Source organism: Paramacrobiotus metropolitanus, unplaced genomic scaffold, assembly GCF_019649055.1.
Source record: "Paramacrobiotus metropolitanus isolate TYO unplaced genomic scaffold, Prichtersi_v1.0 Parri_scaffold0000003, whole genome shotgun sequence".
NCBI lineage: Eukaryota > Metazoa > Tardigrada > Eutardigrada > Parachela > Macrobiotidae > Paramacrobiotus > Paramacrobiotus metropolitanus.
In genome coordinates, this window is record NW_026570223.1 from 1,734,378 (window position 1) to 1,753,854 (window position 19,477).

At 43.4% G+C, this 19,477-nt stretch overlaps 1 protein-coding gene across 1 annotated transcript; it reads right to left on the reverse strand.

Moving 5' to 3' along the window:
- Positions 1-9,484: 9,484 nt before the first annotated feature.
- Positions 9,485-11,197, reverse strand: LOC129593707 (uncharacterized). The gene has a single exon (XM_055490150.1). It carries the CDS (start codon positions 11,195-11,197, stop codon positions 9,485-9,487), a length of 1,713 nt encoding a protein of 570 aa, XP_055346125.1.
- Between the last annotated feature and the right edge of the window lie 8,280 nt (positions 11,198-19,477).

Consider the following 19,477-nt stretch of genomic DNA (forward strand, 5'->3'; position numbering starts at 1 on the left):
GTTTTCAGTCGAACCGGTTTGGAGCCGATTGAACCGGTTCGGAGCCGATTTGAACCGGTTTGGAGCCGAACCGCCTGAACCGGTTTAGAGCCGAACTGAATTCCCCTTTCTTTTGTTTATTTTTCCCCACCCTCTTTTTTTTGTATGAACACGAATGAACATGATAACAGATTTATTCATGATATTTACAAGTGAAAAAATAAATTATCAGGAACATTGGTAGCCGGACAGTTGGGCTTCTTACATAAGTGATCCCAACGCGGATCAGAGAGAGGCTCAAAATTTCTAAGTTCGCATTCGCAGTAATAACATTGAACACAGTCTAGTGAACCAAAATGAAAAAATCCATTTCCAGCTAATTCCATGGGTGAGGGTTTGAGATGTGGCCAACCCCTGAACGACTCCAAACGCGATCCTAAAGTGCTGTAGTTGCCGAAATCATCAATTTCGCGATCGGTTAGGGTGTTGCTGGCGTGTTCGGCAAGTTTGTCGGCTAGCGTAATACTGTTCTTATAGCCGTCACACAGTTCAAACCACGCCGATGGTATGCTTTTGAGACCGTGCCAAGCTCCGGCAATAGCGCCCGCCAGGGTTGCGATTCCGTCCGTACATCCACCAACACGTAGTGTAAGCGCCATGGTTGATTCGAAAGCATTTTTAGGCGATAGATCGGCTCCTTTGATCACGCAGTAAATAGCCATAGGTACAGCTTGCAGTCCCGAGGAATCATTGCCAAGGGCTTTCACCACAACACTTGTCTCCTGAGGCAGCAGAGTTTTTATGTGCACTAATTTTGATTGATACAGCTGAAGGCTAACGCCTGAGTCACACAGAGTGATTAACATGTCCAGAAACTGTGCGGGAGTAAAGTTGGGATATTGCAATGCTACGGCAATAGCGTAGGCTTGAAGCTCACATGCCCCGTAAGCTTCCAACGTAGGATGTGTAAGTTCGGCAATGTTACGTACGTTGCGGATCATTATTTCTGTCTGATGTTTGAAGTACAGGGGATACGCTGAAATCCACGCAGCAGGACCGTATCCTTTTTGGTATACACGTGGTACGATTTTATTCGGCAATGTGTCAAGGGATTCATAATTGCTCCACTTCCAGTGATGTATTATATCTTTTAGCTTTCCAAAAGCCGAACGTATGACGGGGTGTGCATTGTAATATGCGTCAACGCATGCACGAGCGGCACTTGCTGTATCATAACCACCGTCATTTAACAATGCGTTACCAAGCGCGTTTGTTAATACAGTTTTTTCGCGATGAGAGCGGTAATCTCGAGTATCAACAAACATTTGCGCTACCTTATGGACAATACCATTGTATGCCTTCAAAGGAGCGCACAAGCATTCCCCGAGTAGGCCACCGACTAAGCAACCACGAAATTGATCTTTCTCCATTTTCTTTGCAAATGATAATTATTTAACGCAACTCCAGCTTTTAAATATGGTCAGAAAAAACAGCTAGCCCCCAGTTTGATTTTTGACCAATCACAACGCTCATTTCCAAATATTTTTTTTGGTTTTCGGAGGTACGTCACAGGCTGTTTGACCAATCAATATGGTTACACAGTGTATGAGGGTGTAGTTTTTTTCGATTTTTCAACCAATCATCAACATAGTAAACTGTTTCAAGTCTGCCAGTGACGTATGTGTGAAAAAGGCGGAGTTATGCGAGAATTTCCAACCAATGGGACGAGAGTTTGGCTTCCTCGGAAACAATCCGCGAGTATAAAAGCGACGCGGCTGAGCTTTTCCAAATCATTCTGCAAAAAAGTTGAGAGCAAGTTCTATCATCATAATATCACGAGAGCAAAAATGGATTTCGCACGTATTTTGGATGTTGTCGGTGATCATGACGGCTACACTGTATACAAAGTCAATAGTGTGGTAAGTCTGTTCTGGAATGCTAAAGAAGTACGGGCATTTCTTGTGTTCGAAGCGAATGCGGATGCTGAAGGCTTGCGTAAAGCATGGAATAAAGGGATCCGATTCGGATACAATGAAATTACCGAACTAATGAAGATCTTGAAGAATGGACATCTGAAAGACACGCTGGATCACGCAGCATCCGAAGGCAAACAGGAAAAAATGAAATTCGATGGCCCCGCCTGCCTGGAGTTGACTCTGAAGGTGCACGAAAAGTACGGGCGTACGATCAGGTTTTCTCAACCAGGACGCTCTGTTCAACTGCCATACATGGGATTTATTGATGTGGCCCGAATCCTGGACGATAGTTTTAAAGCGCAAGCCCTTATTGTTTAACTGCGCTTTTCGTTTTTAACATTTTAAAATTGTTGTTGTTGTTGTTATTCTTGTTTATTACCTGTTAACTACCTTGTTATGCAAAAAAAAAGGCTGAAAAACGCCGTTATTTGCGACAGTCTCAGCAGTGAAGTATATAAAGCCTTCTTGCTGACACTGTTGCAAGTAATGCGTTCAGTCATGGAAATCCACAACGTTATCCTGGCGGTGCAGTTCAACGAGGAAGTTGATCTTCAGCAAGTCCTAGAAGTTTTCGGGAAACATGCTACGAAGGTGAAAAATTTTAACGCAGTCAACATCAGACTAATAGGGCAGTCACCTTCATTCTGCCAGATTTTCCAAAATGGCAAGGCAATCGTAATAGGCGGTAAGTCCGTTGAAGAATCGAACGGGCTATTAGAACAGTATTTGCGAATGTTGATTGTAAATTGTATCGACGTTACTATTAAGGAGCGCTTTGTGGCAAATATAGTCTGTACGTACGCTTACAAAGAAATAATAAATTTGAACAAGCTGTATAGCCAAATTTTAAAACAAAAGCCAACGGGTATCGCATTCTTCTATGAACCTGAGCTGTTTCCAGCCATCAAACTACGGTTCCCATTATTGAAAACTACCGTTAACGTTTTCCATACTGGAAAGTGTGTAATTCTGGGAGCGAGATCACTGTTGCAGATTCAACGCACAATTGAACAAACTAAAAACCTCCTTGAAAATTACACCACTTCGGTGTCGAAAAAACGAGAAATCTAATCATTTCAGAAACACCATTCGAGAGTTTTTGTGATCGAATATACTGTGAAGTGTTCGATAGTTAGCAGACTAAGTCAGGAGAAATTTAAAATGGAAAAACTGAGTTTTGATTTTCGATTTAAAACTCCGTGCACCATTTACATTTCCGGGCCAACGATGTCGGGAAAATCGACTTTTACAATGAAACTTTTGCAAAGTCTTACGGAAAGCTTTAATCCACCACCAGTAAGAATAGTATATGCTTACGGTACGTGGCAAAATGCCTTCCAGGGTTTTGATAAAAATATTGAACTTATCCAGGGGCTTAGACCCATCTTAGAAGATGAAAATTTTTTTGACAAAGACGTTCCGAGTCTGCTAGTGTTAGATGATTTAATGGAAGAAATTGCTGGAACACCAAAGTGTTCGACGATTTTTACTCGTGACGTTCATCACAAAAATGTTTCTGTAATTTTCATTTCTCAAAACTTATACAAACAAGAAAGGAGCATGCGTGACATTGCTTTGAATTCTCAGTACTTGGTAATTTTTAAATCAGTTCGCGATGTTCAGCAAGTTAAAACACTTGCACGTCAGTTAGGTATGCCACATATGCTGGAAGCCTACCGAAAGGCTATAAGGGAACCTTTTGGATATTTACTGATAAATCTTAGACCCGAAGCTCCAGACGATGTTCGCCTTCAGTCGCACGTGTTTGAGTATAGACGAATATATGTAGAAAAATGAAACCAGAAGAAATTTTTCGACTTATTGAAGCGTTAAAGCTGCTGACACCACGTCAGAGAAGAAGCTTTTTCCAGCTGGCAACTAAGCAACAAATAAGCGCAATCGAAGAAGCCTGCTTAAATCTAGTTAAGCAACCCACCGGTCTTAGCAAAGTTGATTTAGCTCGGGCTCGAAAACATTCTTCAACAATTAAGCGTCTAGCTGACCGCAGTACAGACCGATCAAAAAAACGTAAAATATTACAACAAAAAGGTGGATTCCTCAACGTTTTGCTACCTGTTTTAGGTACTTTAGTTTCCACTTTTCTAGCAAAATGAAGACGTACGTTTTAGTCCCCGAAACCGAATTTTTAAAACAAAAGCATGCTCGGGAAGGTGTTCCCGCGCCGACTGCCTGGAAAAAAGCTCAAGAGATTGGTCATGAAATTACACAACAGCTCATGGCCAAGGCCGCTTTTGAGTACCAGCGTTTAAACAATACGGGTAACGCTCCAGTCGCGGCTCCAATATTGGAAGCAGTGCAAGTTGAACCAACAGTGGTTCCCAACCTATTGCCCACAATGATTGATAAAAGTGTGCAAGCTCATTCTACGGGTGTTCTTAAAGATCAATATACTCAAGCAGGTCCAAACATAACCCATCAAGCTGTCCAGGCTGTTCCGACATTTCATGAACAGGGTAATCAAGCAACAGCTCCACCTTTAGTTGAGTACATCCAGTCGGATCCCGTAGTTAAGGTTGTTGAGGTGCCATCCCAACCAGCTGTACAATTTGTACAAGTGCCCAGTGAGCCGCAAATACAATTTGTTCCAAGCAAAGCTGTGGTTAAACACGTTTATCGGAAACCGAAAAAACCACCTTTGGTTAAAAAAGTCCATGTAAGACGCATTCCAAAATCCGACACCACTTTAAAAGCTGCTATAGAATACGCTCCAACTCCACCTAGTGTTCCGATAGTTGAATTTCCAGTTGATGGTGTGTTAGAATATCAAATACCTGACAGTGGAGCTGTTCCGGCTTTAGAAAATAACCAGCTAGCTATTGAAGGGTCAAAAGCGAAAAGTGGCCGTCAAACTAAAACTGTAAACAAGCTCCGTCGAAAGGAAAAGATCAACAACCTTGCTATTGAAGGTTCGAAAACCGTGTACAATTAAGCCGAAAACGTTCAACAAGCAAAAGTTGTAAGGCACAAAACACCAAAAGCAAGCAGCAATTGCGTTCAAATCACAGGCTTTAGCAATTGAAGTCCGGTGGGCAAGCAGACAATTATTACCGAGCACGACAAGCTAGTTAAAAGCTGCTAACATAGCAAAGCCAGAGCAGTTACCGATGCAGTGGCGTTAAAAGCTCTAACATATAAACCTGAAAGTTCAAGTCAGGCCAAAACCCAATTGAGGAAACGTAATAAAACTTCAGAACCTCCCGCTAAAAGACACAAAGGGGTATACAAAGAGGCGGGTGGCTCTCCTACACATGATGAAGCCCACTTTAGATGATTTGTATTTGAATCCTGCTTCTCAAGGCAGTTTAGGTGGTATAGACCGCTTGTACAAAGAAGCTAGAAAACATGGATATACACGAAAGCAAGTTAAAGCTTACTTAGAAACCAAAGATGCATATACACAACACAAACCCTTTCGCTCTAAGTTTAAGCGTCGAAAGATTATTTCTGTTAATGTGGGCGACCAACATCAAATTGATCTTGTGGACTTTCAGAAATTTGCAAGTTATAACAATGGCTTTAAGTATATTCTTATGTGCATCGACTGCTTTTCTCGTTATGCATGGGCTGAGCCGGTTAAATCAAAACGACCAGCTGATATTCGCGAAGCGCTTTTAAAAATATACAAGAGTGATTATCCTCCATTACGTGTTCAAAGCGATAATGGTAAGGAATTTGTTAGTAAAGACATGCGTAAGTTTTTTGAAGAGTGTAACGTTACATTTTTTACAACGAAAAACGATGACGTAAAGTGTGCGATGGTTGAACGTCTAAATCGCACAATCGAAGAGCGGTTATATGTGTTCATGACCGAAAACAACACGTATCGGTTCATAGATGTCTTTCCTAAGATTTTATCCGCTTACAACTCTACAAAACACTCTGCTACAGGTATAGCCCCTAAAGATGTAGGTCCTGAGGAAGCTGAGCAAATTCTCCAGAAGATGATTGATCAACAGAAAGAGAGGAAAAATTCAAAACCAACATTTGCTGTTGGCGATCATGTACGTTTGACAAAAAAGAAACAGACTTTTGAGAAAGGGTACGAGACTCGTTTCACAGAAGAAATCTTTAAAATAACTCACACTACACGGAGTGGAAGCCATTACCTTTACACTGTCGAAGATTTAGCTGGCGAGCCCGTGGATGGTAAGTTTTATCCGGAAGAGTTATCTAAAGCCATATCATAGGATCTCCAGGATATTAAGGGAAAGGAAACATAAAGGAAAAGTACAATACTTAGTACGTTGGTATGGATACGGTCCTGCTTATGACTCTTGGGAAAACAAAGAAGATTTGAAATGAGTTTTTACATGACATTGCCGTCTTCGGCGTCAGAGGGGTTATACTCTGAAAACTGCCCTGGTAAATTTACAACGCTGCTCGCTAGACCTATAGATTTAGACGGTGCGTGGGAAGTAGGTCTTTCGGAAATTATTCTACCGCCTATGCGGATAAAGTTTAATACCGGATTATCCATTGCTGTCTCGCGTGACGGTATGCCGTCTAGAACTCATAGATTCGTCGATCAACATGCTTTTGAGGATGAAAATCATTTAATTCGTACGGTTAACAAACTGTTGAGGGAAAACGTAGATGATAGGGACTCGAAAACCTTCGGCCAGATAATAGTGAGTGGTCAAGCAGCTCAGTTAAACATTACACCAGGCCTCGCTTTAACTTTTACCGGTTCCGAATACGCGCGCGCACTAGGTATACTACACCAGTACACATATCACACCAGAGATGCTGTCTCATATGTTATATCCGGGACAGCATAATCGTCTCGTCCATGTGTATTGTGACGTGATTACACATGGGTTGGTAGGTGACTCAATGGTGCCTTTACTACGCACCTTATCGACTCAAGCGAATTCATTTCGAGAGACAGTAATTCGTTTTGAAAATCCGCATTATATGCCGCTAGCCTACCATACGTTTCAAAGTATAGAAATAGCGATGCGCGATGATTTAGGGAAGGAAGTACTCTTTCATCCAGGTACATCAGTAATTAAATTACACTTTCGACCAAAGAAGCATTAAAATGGTTCTACAGGAGTTAAAATTTGACGAGCACCGCTACACCCAGATCTTTACCAAACAGCATGGGTACGGTATGCCATATTATCGTGGCGCACCCATGAAAGGTGGTAGTTTCTGGGGACGTGTGATTGGATTTGCAAAGGGTTTGTTCAGCAAAGCTGCGCCGCATATAAACAATTTAATTGCGACGGCCCAACCTCACATGAAAACAATGGCCAGCAAAGCTGTGGAATCCGTAATCGATAAAGCTGTTGAGCGTGTTAGCGAGAAATTACGCAACACGGCTCAACAACAGGGTCGGGTATTAAGGGTCGTCGTCGAAAGAGAATGATCAAAACCACGAAACGTCAACGCGCAATAGACGCTATAAAAGACAAACTGTAACGATGGCTCTTATTGAAGCTGGCTCAGAACCCTCCATGCTGTTGGAAAGTCACTTGTTTTATCTTCCAGCTACGCTAACGGAAAGGTGGAATACACATGACTATGACTTGGGGCCGTCTCAAGCCGTAACCGACGATTCAAATGATATTGTATTTACAATTTCACCGTGTCAAACCGAGCTGATCAGCTTAGCTGACATTAGATTTTCATGTGATTTACACGTTACTAATTCTGCTGGTACTGTTCCAACAGAAAAAGACTGTCTTGCACCAATTAACAATATTTTGCATAGTTTATTTCAATCAGTTACGGTTTCATTGGGAGGTCGCAACATAACCGATAACAGTCCTTTGTATCACATTCGAGCGTACATTGAATCCCTTCTGGGTTTCACTGTTCAGGCTCAGAACAGTCAGTTGAGCCTGTGTGGATTTGCGTTGGACACTGACCTTGACAAAGACCCGTTATACATGAATGAGATAAATGGGGCAACAACATTTCATAGTAAGGGTGCCGAAACGCGAAGAACATGGTTGCAGACTTTCCGTCCGTTGCAGTTGTCTGGTAAACTACACTGCGATTTGTTCCAGCAAGACCGTCCACTAATTCCTGGTGTAGAGTTGAGCATTAAACTAATACGAAACAGGGCTAACCTTTGTTTTCTTACTGATAATGATCTAGCGGCTCCAAAGGCTTTTGCTATTCGAAACCCCAAGTTAAAAGTTCGAAAGTATGAACCATCTCCAGACTTTTTAGCAGCCATGACAAAGCAACTAGTCACAACTAATGCAAAATATCACATCGAGCGGGTTGCTTTAAGACAAACCACAATGCAATCAGGTCAGCAGCAACTATCCTGGGCAAATATTGTTATTGGACAGTTACCCAAGGTAATGTTCTTTGCAATGTCACCCAATCGCTCGTTCGTTGGCGATTTTAAGTCAACTCCGTTCAATTTTCATCATTTCAACATATCTAACTTAAGTGCTGAAATTGATGGACAGCTTTTTCCTACGCGGGGGTACAACTTAGATTTCCAGAACGGTGCGTCAATTGAGGGTTATGAAGGGTTGTTAGATACTCTAGAGCGGCTGCATGAAGGTCATGGTGAACTACCGTTTGACAGGTCCGTATTTAACAAGGGTGGTTTCAATATTTTTGGGTTTGACTTCACTCGCGGCCACACGGGCAGAGGAGCCTTGTCGCTGATAAGGCAAGGTAATTTAAACATCAATGTTAAATTTGCAAAACCGCTACCTGAAGGTATAGTTTGCCTAGCTATGATGGTCTTCGATAACATTATCGAAATTAACAACAATCGCCAAGTACTTTTCGACTTTGCACCATGAACAACCTACAAATAGAAACCGCGCTGAAGCAAGATCCCAACGTTCGCGATATTTTTGTTGGGGTATTCGCCAGCGATACATTACCAGTAAAAGAATTTCCAGGTGCATATATATCAAATACTCAACCGTCAGGCGCGACGGGTGAACACTGGCTAGCATTTTATTGTACAAAACCCGGTACGATAGAAGTTTTTGATTCATACGGGAAAAATCCCGGAGACTATTCAGATGACATTAAAAAATGGATAAATGATGACTTTGTCATAATGTCAAACACTGAACGCCAAAACACTGACAGTACTGTATGCGGTCAATATTGCATGTTTTTTGTTCTATTACGTTGCTACGGGTTTTCATATAAAGATGTCATGTCAGCTCTCACTAAGCATAAAGGGGTGAACGATAAATCTGTATGCAAATTCATCAACAAGTTCTTCCGACTAAGGACAGTAGTCCGTGACGCAACATTTATACGCGACCTTGTAAGAAATGGTTAAGCCGATAGCTAAAAAAGCAGCATCAGTATTCTTTGCAGTACTGGTGACCATGCTACTGTTAGTTTTCAATACTTTAGAAATTGTTTCCTATTTTGTAAAGTCCTCCAACCGTACACAGTTGGAGGAATCTAAAAAAATTACGAAAGAAGTGTTGGATGTGATGGTGAGTGACGAAGCGACACAAACCGAGTGATTTTTCCCCTTTCTTTTATTCACTTTTCCCCACCACCTCTTTTTTCTACCGCGTGCCAAAGGGCAGCGTTGTGAAATCATCTAACATGATGCGTTTATCGTACACAAGCTTCAACTTTTTAGCTAATTGAACAGTATTAATTTCTTGCGTTTTCCCATTCCGCTTGATGTATTCCGGATACACGACCTGCACATGTTCATCCACACCCTCCAGCAACCGCTTGAGCTGGTTGAAATCCAACGCCTTGCCGGTCCTTGTCAGCTCCTTCGTAACCGAGTCCCAATCCAGAATATCTTCCGTGAACCCGTTCTGCGTCATTCCTTTCACTTTCATTTCAATGCGCCCCGTATCTGTTTCGTAGCTGTAGACTTTCGGACCGCAGGAGACGAATTTGACAATATGGTTTTCACCAGCTTCTAGCTGGTTATCCCAGTCACCAAGGATACTACCAGTTTCAGGGAGCCAGTCGCCGGGGCGGTGCACGAAAATCACAGAGTCCGTATCGTAGTAGAGAAGTCGCTCACCTAACTTTTCCATGAGGTCCAACAGGATGAGACGTGCGTGGCTTGTGGTGAAAGCGGCAACAACAACATTCGTTCCATTGCTACCTTCGTTGTAGTCATCCACTTTCGAATGTGTTACCATCAGACACGTTGGACTCACACCATACACATCATGAATTTCAATAGCTTTTGAACGACACAGATCAGAATATCGTTTGGGATCGTACACAAATTCCGTGGAATTCATATCGCAGCTCTGGCCAGTCTTACCCCAAAGACTATTCAGCGCGACTTTGGAGGTGCTCTTCCTTCCGGCATCAAAAACCATGGCGTCAGGGTCCAGGATGATACCTTCACGGTCTTTGACCATCTGAATGAAATTTGCCTTCTTCTCATCCGTATCGCACCACGCTGGCCAACCGCTTGCTTCCATTTTCACTTTCAGAAACTTATTCGTGTACGCCGCAAAGAGTTTGGTGTCCGTCTGCGCCCAGTGCCAGACTTCGTACATTTCGACAACCCGGTACCCTACAACCACCGCATGATGTAGCTCAGGTGTGCACCAGATCCCTTCGAAAGACCGCTCTTCATCGGAATGGACACAGCGACTGGTCGCTTTCTCCATTGCGCATTTTTTGCATAGAACATACATCAATTTGTCGTTGATCGTCAACGGTAAGACTGGATACAGGCACTCATCCGGTGCAGCGACTTTACAGTAAACAAGCCCAAAATAATCTTTGACATCCTTGAAATTGGCTATGATTATTTCAGGCTGACCAACTGGATACGCCTTTGTTTTGTTCACAAAAGGATAAAGGCTGACAACGTCAAAGTGTCTAATTTCTTCCCCGTTCTGTACTTCGTAAAACAGACGACTTGCGTTTGTTCTTCCGCCTTTGAAGGCGTCACGTGGATTCATTGGCTCCCGAATGTTCGTGTGCTGCAAAAATCCGGCAATGAATGGATCCTCCCGTTCTCTGAGCCACTCACAGCCCCATTTCACTTCCACGGTGTACCCCTGGCTCTCGAGGAAGCGCTCACGTTCTAGGTATTTTTCGTAGACTTCGCGCATTTTCTTCTTGGAGTACGGGACCACATCGTTTTCGTCGGTGCAAGCGGGATGCCCATGGAAAACACAGCCGTTGTACTCGTAAACGGTTTGGGTTTCCTCGTCGAGGCCGTCTACAAAGTATCGACCAATTTTGACTTCTTTTCCGTTTCGACCATGGCGTATGCGCCCATTAGCACTCATATTCTCCCATTCCAGCCATTGCGCGGCCTGGATACTGGTGCGTCGGTTTCTGTGAGGACCATGGCTGGCTAAGGCAGCGACTTTGTTTTCAGGAAGGTGAAAGGTTTTCCAGTAGCGATAGCAGGCGGCGGGCACTGGTTATGCTCTCCATGGGATGCAACGAAGTGAGTGTACGGTAGTCGTTGATAAACTTCAACGCACAGAGCCGCAAGACCGTAACATCGTTCGAGCAATACGTCATCATTTGCTCCCGAAAATTGAATACTCCATTAGCGGCGGCTTTTGCTTCAGCGTGCCACTTAAGGAACTCGGCTTTCTGCTGCTTCCGCATCCCATCAATCATATACTGATCCGGCTCAGGCCAAGGCAAATCGACTTTATCCCAGTTCTCGGGTTTATTAAACCGATGAGGGAAATCACCTTTCTGCACTTCAAGCTCCAAACCAACCGCCTTCGGTAGTTGACTCAACCGCAGTGCCAGAAAGTTGAGTGTATCGCGGGATTGGATGCCCAGTTTGCGGTACTTTAGTTCCAGCAGTTGCGTACCCCGTTTGATGACCTCCACCCCTTTCAATCCATTATCCAACATATACTTCAGGACAAAATGCCCATCGTAGCCCCGAAAATTGTGCGCGATAATGGTAAACCCACGATGCTTCTCTTGAAGCAACCAACGACCAAAAGCATCACCAACTTCCGTGTTCATCGGCTGACCGTCTTCTGGAAAGCGGACTTCGGAACCGTCAGCGTACTGCGCCACAATACACGAGGGTACGTGTCCGTTCACAGGATCATTGTAGGTTTCGTAGTCAAAGAAAATATATTTCATATCTTCTTCGCCCAGCCAGGGTGTTGTTGGTGCCTTCAGCGGTTTTATATAGCAGAAATGATTGGCTTGGAGGAAATAGCCGTAGCATGTGTTGCAGTAAATTTCACCGCACTGATGCTTTGCGTCCTTACCACGAGTGGAAAGATTCACAAACACTCCGCATTTCTGGCAGATGAACATGGTCTGGCAGTAGGTTTTCCCGTTTTTCCTTGTTCTTTTATGGATGTCGAAACACTGCTGGTTGAGAAAGCGGCGGTGACAGTCAGTGCAGTTGACGGGATTATCCACCAGGCAATTGCTCTTGGCACGGTAACACAATCTACACTTGCCTCCACAGCGGTGACGTTCTTTATGATGGTACGGTCGATCGCAATCATTGCAGAAGTAGGGAGAACAGTAGAACCCAGTAGCCGTGGTGACAAGGTTAAAATGGTCATTGTCCAGCAACAAAAAAATTTCCTGCATATCATGGGTTTTACGCTCTGGTACCCGTGCAATAATCATATCACCCTGGTTGGCTGAAATGACTTTGATTTGGAACTCTGGGAAGGCTTCCTTCTGCAACACTTCGAGGTCATCAAGGTCACAGTAACGACCCGAGGGTAGAAGGCACTCTTCCATTATCTTTACAGCTTCGTATTCCAGATTGGCTGTGCGGTCAGCGCGTATATAATTGCTCCATTTATATATATGCTGTGGCACTTGTAAATCATGCGTCAGGCGAAATTTTCCCAGAAACAGAGCGGCGGGTAAGCATAGGTTATTGTTTACGCGGACGGATACAATGGAAGACTTGAAACGATTCTTGTCGTGCTTAACGTACTGATGTCTGAGAAACCAGGATCCACCAGCCGGCATAAGAGAGCGCCAGATACGTATGTTGAACGAATCGTCAATGACCAACTTCTGCCCAGAGTTCAACAGCTCAATACGAAGCAAAAACGCGGGTATGCTGAAATCAGAGAGCTTCCGCATGGTTAAGTAGAACGCTCTTTTGAGACCGTCGGATTTCAGAGCCACAACAACACGATCCGTAGGAGCGAACTCTTTGAAACACATGTCCATTATGACGCGTAAGATTTCTGGCATAATGAGCATGGTCTCTTCTTTTTGGAAAATTCGAGGCAGGGGGGCAATTTCGACGCGGTACTTCTGTTCGGTGCTGTTGAAAGTTTTGAAAACGCGCTCCGATTCTTTGACAAGTTGGAAGAGGCCTGTAAAATCCGGGAGCGACTCATCCCTAGCTACGCTACCGCCAGCTTGTGGTGGATCCTCATACTGCCAGTCATCCATGTGTGCAAGAGCAAGGGCGGCAGCTAGGGAATCTGGACTTAACTGATTAACCTCGTCGTGATGTAGTAAGGCGGTTACGAGAGTCTGCTCATCATGTTCATTGAATTCATTGGGATTAGCCAGCATATGGTTAATGGCGGCCTGATCCTCAGTGGTTAAGCGATACGTATTAGCATGATCATCATCAACATCCATCCACGGATCGTTAAGCATAGCCGCGATAGCCTCATGATCAGAAGCGGACAACTGGTAAGCCATTTTCGACAGAATGAAGAGAAAAACACGTGCCGCGTGGCTTTTATAGATGAGATGAGAAAGCGTAGATTGTGCTCATTGGTTTGTCGTTTTCTGCAATGTGACGTAATTGGTCAGCAGTGTTTCTAGGCCCCACCTTTGGGCGTTCCAGTGGGCGCGAGTGGATACTTACCGGCGCTAGCAGCGCCGGTAAGTAACCACTCCCCCTTTCATGTTTAAACGTGAAAAATGTATGACGGTAATTGTATGTTTTTGATAAGTTACCTATTAAACACACCGAAAAAAGCGCAGCGTTGTATTATTCAGCTACATCATTACGGCCCGGGTAATATGATTCCGTCACCCCATCATAATAATACATATCATAAAACACAGTTGAATGGAAACGCTGATAACAGATACAGCAAACAAATGAGACTGCATTATCGAAAAAAAACACGTTTTGTACTAATAAGCTAAATTCAACCAGCAAATATGGGCCATAAAAAACAATCGTTACAAACAGCATTCAAAAAAACAATACGGGCCGAGAAAAAATGCACTGATGGAACCATTTTTTAATCAATAGTAATCACCTCGATCTCCTGCTTCTTCGTTGGCGGTTCGTTGTTGTCGCCTTCGTCGTCGTCGTCGTCGCTGTCCACCTCCGAATGACCACGCTTCTCGCCACTGACGTACGCAATCAGCTCCTCTCGTTCAGCCAAGTCAAGTTCCTCCAGCAGCAAAGTAGCCTCCAGCTCGTCCTCAGTTTCCGGCACGAATTCGCTCTCCACGTCTGATGGTGGATCGTCAAAAGTGTCGTCAGCTAGGACGGCCACACCTCCTTCGTCGTTCTCGTCGCCAACGTCACTGTCAGCTTCGTCTGAATCGTGCTCCAAGAAACCAGAGTCCATAGAGTTGTCAGGATCAGCCTTTATACGATTATTGTAGAAGTCGACAAGGTCGATCTACCAAAAAATATTCAAATAAACGATGTGCGACAACTAATATCGAAAAAACCAAACGTATTATTGCTGTACTGTTTACTGGAGTGAGAACCATTACACTACATACAATCGCAATAAAACTTTTTACAATGGCTTTGAATCTTTGATATTTAAAAACTCTAATTGCTTATTAAAAACTATCACATTTTTGATTTATTTACTAACTGCTAAAAAAACCGATGGCGCTTACCTTAAACCAAGACACCCGATAAAACGCAGCAAGTCCTCCTTCACAACAGACCAACCACGAGAGTTCATTCCACAGAAGGACAGCTTCAATGTATGAGTGGAAGTACGTCAGGATTTTCTCGGCAAGAGTATAACCTTTCCATTCCGCAATGAGGTTATCCGCTTTCTCTACGGAAAAAACTTTTCTAGTCTCGATGAATTGTTAAGAAACTTCTTGAATTTTATCGAAATACAGAATAATAGGTTATAACATGCATTGCACTACCGTATATAAAACGCTACGGCAAGACTAAATTGAAAAAAAGTAGTATTTAAAGGTGCGAAAATAGATTAAAAAATAATCATGATCCAAAAAATTGTCATTGACTTACCAATCAATCCCGGAAGCTCCTCTGAAGTTGTGGGCATAGGATCCGGCAAAGCCATGAGTACACTCACAATCACACGATAATCAAACACAAACTATTCTGACCAAAATGATGTAACAGCAGAAAATGATGGATCTGCTTGAAAAACATGGGTTTATATTCACCGCGTGCAACTTGGAAGATTTTTTCGAATAACTCCTATTGGCTAGAACGATCCACGTGCCGTTTTTCTCTAGTGCAGTCGTGCTGCCCTGAAGGTTGTATGAATAAAGACAACCCCAGTCCTTTACTAGACCAAGAAATACCAGTAAAGGGGTTGCTCGGTCTCGTAGGCAGCCATTCCCTTTAGTAGGAGGTGGAAACATACGGTGGGTGGAGGGTACGATGGAAAATTCTTACTTATCAAAGAGCCAAGGGAGAACCATTGTTAGAACCCGGAAAAACCGTGCTCCATTAGGTTTTCTTGGACAATGGAAACTAGACTAATGTCGCGACAAAGTCCGGATTCCAGAGACTGAGAAAAGACCAAATGAATGGGAGTTTGACCCAGAAAAACAAGTTCTAATTAGTTTTACTCACAAAAGAATCTAGACACTGTCGCGACTAATCTCGGATACATGATACGTAACAGGGTACCTCAATAAGACGCTTAAAACAAAGACGAGCCAGTTTTGAATAATAGAATCTAGTCTGCTGTCGCGACAGGATCCAAGATTAACGGTGAATCAACAAGTCGCTTGACCCAGAAAAACAAGACACAATGGATGTTTTTCCTCAGAACTCTGACAATTGTTCTGACAAAGCCTCTCGTACCTTGTTCATCTTGTGGAATCTCCCGACATCATAAGCAGGAGGCGTGAGTTTGCAACGTTGGTTAGGAGCAAGGCAGGACCCGAGTAACGCCCACTTGGTTTCTCTCTGATATTAGCGCGTTCCAGTCACTTATTGTTCTGAATTGGATTTGTTCTGAATTGGATTTTGGTTGGTTCTTGGTCTAAACACTAAAAATCAGTCTAGTCAACGGCGCTCTGTTAACATTACGTCAGCGTACAATGAATTCAGACAATAGATCGTACGGTTCGTGGACATCAAAAGATGAAACTCCATGTTATTTCGGGTTATATAAGCAGCGCGCCCAAGCATTTTTCCTTCATTCCAACAGTTTTCTTATTCCTTCTGGACTATTACCGCCTGGATCAGTTGGATTCGTTAGTTTGTTGGATCGTTCACAGTTACTTTTACCGTACGTTCTTTACCAGTTCAGTTTTACTAGCTTTCAGTTAGTTCTGTGACCTTTCACGATGTCTACCCGATCCGAATCCGCTTCTTCCAATTCCTCCTGGGAGTCCGTGTCCGTTGATGATGTTGCCATTGCTGATGTTGCCGATGTTGTTGATGTTATGGAGGATTATCCCGGGTTGGAGTTGGAGGATCCGTTGAGTCAGTTTGCTGAAGAGGCCATGGAGGTGGATAGGTTCGTTTGGTTGTGGAACCAAGGGACTTATGAAGAGCGGGTTGCGTATGCTGATCAAGCTGCTGGTAAGTAGGATTTGTAAAAGATTGAATAAAGAAATATTTAAAAAGGTTGCAAAAAACAAGAGATAAAACGTTTCAATTTTTGATAGAAATTATACAGAGAATTCGCCGGGATTTGCTTAACAGTCCGGCCGTTCGGAATCAAGCGTGGTATTCGGCTATTAACGGGACATGCCAGCTTTTGGTAAGTTTATCAATTCTTACGATAAGTAAAATTAATTGACATACCATAAACCAGTAAACTGAAATAAAAACATTTTTTCTATATAAGTTACATTATTTGTTTTCTGTAGGGTGCCTTGCAATTTCTTCGTGATGCCAATGCCATCGTCTTCATTGACCCTCCCCCCACGTATGCTCAGCTCTTCCCATTTGTTGCTGAAGCCCCGCCGCCCTACCAGTTGCAGCCCACGTATCCAACCAACTACTCACCCCCACCACCGTTCCCGAACAGCCCTGCATTACCTTCCCCAGGCGACGTCATATTCACTAACATGGATGACGATGTGGAGGAGGAACTAGCCTTTTCCGTGTCACGGGGACCTGCTACCCCACTGCCGGAGGTAGCTCCCATGGTGTACACCCCTCGCTCTCCATCCCCAACCCCATCGCTGCCACAACTCGTAGGGTACAGCCCTCGCTCCCCTTCTCCATCGCTGTCACCTGTGTCGATGAATTTGGAGCGACGCCTTTCTAGCCCAGCGCCTCAAAATCGTTGGGCTGTGGATCGTGTGGTTAGAATGCGGGTGCCTCCACCATCTCCGCGACAGCCTTCCACTTCCAACCTGATTCGCCTAACTACTCCTGACCTGTCTCCACTTCGCAGCCGCCCGTCGGTAGCCCGTCACCCACGCCCCGACGCCGTTCTCCACGCCAGCCTTCCACTGATACGCTCCACCGTCGACGCCGCCGCCCATCAACTCCACACCGTCGACGCCGCCGCCCATCAACTCCCCACCATTCGGCGCACGCTGTCTCGCCTGCGACCATTTCGCGGTTGGTTGTCGACGACATCAGTCTGTGTCGCTACATCCTTGACCCCGATTCGCCAACTGTTTTCGATCGAATCCAGCGCATCCAGGACTCGCCAACCGACCACTTCTACGAAGAAATCTACGCTCCGAAGCGTTCGGCTGATCCAGGTAACGATTCGGCTCCTCGCCGCTTCCGCCGCCACTAAACCTTGTCGGATCATTTCACTTTTTTAAAAAAAATTCGCCGCATTGTTTTTTTTTTTTTTTTGGTTATTTGTTTTGTAAGTTCGCCGCAATGTTTTGTCAGTTATTAATTTTTTGTTGTTTGCATGGTACAGTATGTACTTTGACACTGGGGCTCTCTGTTTAGTGTCTTTATCGTACAGGTTTAGCCTGAAACTGTATAAATGAACCGTGTTTGCTTTGTACTAGTACGAATGTTGTGTGTAATCAACTGTGCATGCTTGAGTGTATTGGGATTAGCATTAAACTGTGTTTGTCATCAGTTCTGAGTAAGTTCTGTCTAATTTGTGTCTAGTACAATAGTTTAGCCTGTTTTCAGTGTATGAGCTTATTCAGTGATAGAGTCCGAAACAATTAGGTAAAGTTATTTTTCCTTAGAAATTATTCTGCATTGAGTAAAGGTAGAATGTCGTTGAGTGTTTCAACCATCTTTTGTTATCCACTGGGTACAAAAGAAGAGCCAGATATTAATCCTGGTTTACTAGGTCAAACATTCTTTGGATTTTTGTTTCGTAGATAATGTCATCCTGGTTCGTCGCGACAGTGTTAGCCCGGGTTTTTGTTTTCGTCTAGACACATTAGTCTGGGTTCTATTGTCTGTCGAGAAATACAATACTTGTTTTTCTAGGTCAACATATAATAAGGTATTATATCAACATTTCTTTCAATTGGTAATCATTCAGGACGATTTTTATTGGTAGTTGCTTGCCTAGATACGCCTACCTCGGTTTCTGTCTGATATTAGCGCGTTTCAGTCTTTCATTGTTTTCGAGATGGTTTTTGGTTGGTTCTTGGTCTGCACGCTAAAAGTTAATCTAGTTAACTGTATTCAGTTAACATAACGTCATCATACAACGATATCAGACAATAGATAGTACGATTTTCTGGATATCGAAAGTTGAAACTTCGTTTGGTTTCGGGTTATATAAACGCCGCGACCGGGCATTTTTACTTCATTCCAACAGTTTACTTTTCTCCATTGGATTACCACCATTGCCTGGATTATTCAACCGCTTTGCCTGCTTTTTTCAGTTAGTCTTTTAGTTGTTTAGCAGTTCCTCGGATCCTTTACCATGCCTCGTCTCAGTTATGCCAAGCGTGCAGCCCTTTTGGCCCACCCCATGCCTCCTCACATGTTCCTATTTGTCAACCGGCAGCACTACGTCAACTGGTCCATCAAGCAAGCTGGTAAGTTGACCTTTAATCTAATTCTTCTTTTGAAATAAATTTAAAAAAATAAAAATTAAAAATATTTATTTTCTTAGATGAAATTATGCAATACCTTAAGATATGGCAGTCGAGATCGGATGAAGAAAATGTTAAACAGATGAAGAGAATGTCTCCGCCTGGCCTCGCTCCGCTCGGCCGCGGCTTCGACTTGGCGCGCGCGCGCCTCGTCTTAAACTTTTCCTTTTTTTCCTTTTTTTTTTTTTTTTTTTTTTTGCTCTCTCTCTTTTTCTTTAACTTTTCTCTCTAACCTGACTACTATATCAAAGACATAATAGCTATTTTTTCAACGACATTTATTCCCATGTAAAATCCCATAAGAACACAGAAAAGTCCATCACAAAAAACAAACAGTTTTTTATCATACAATGTTCTAAAAA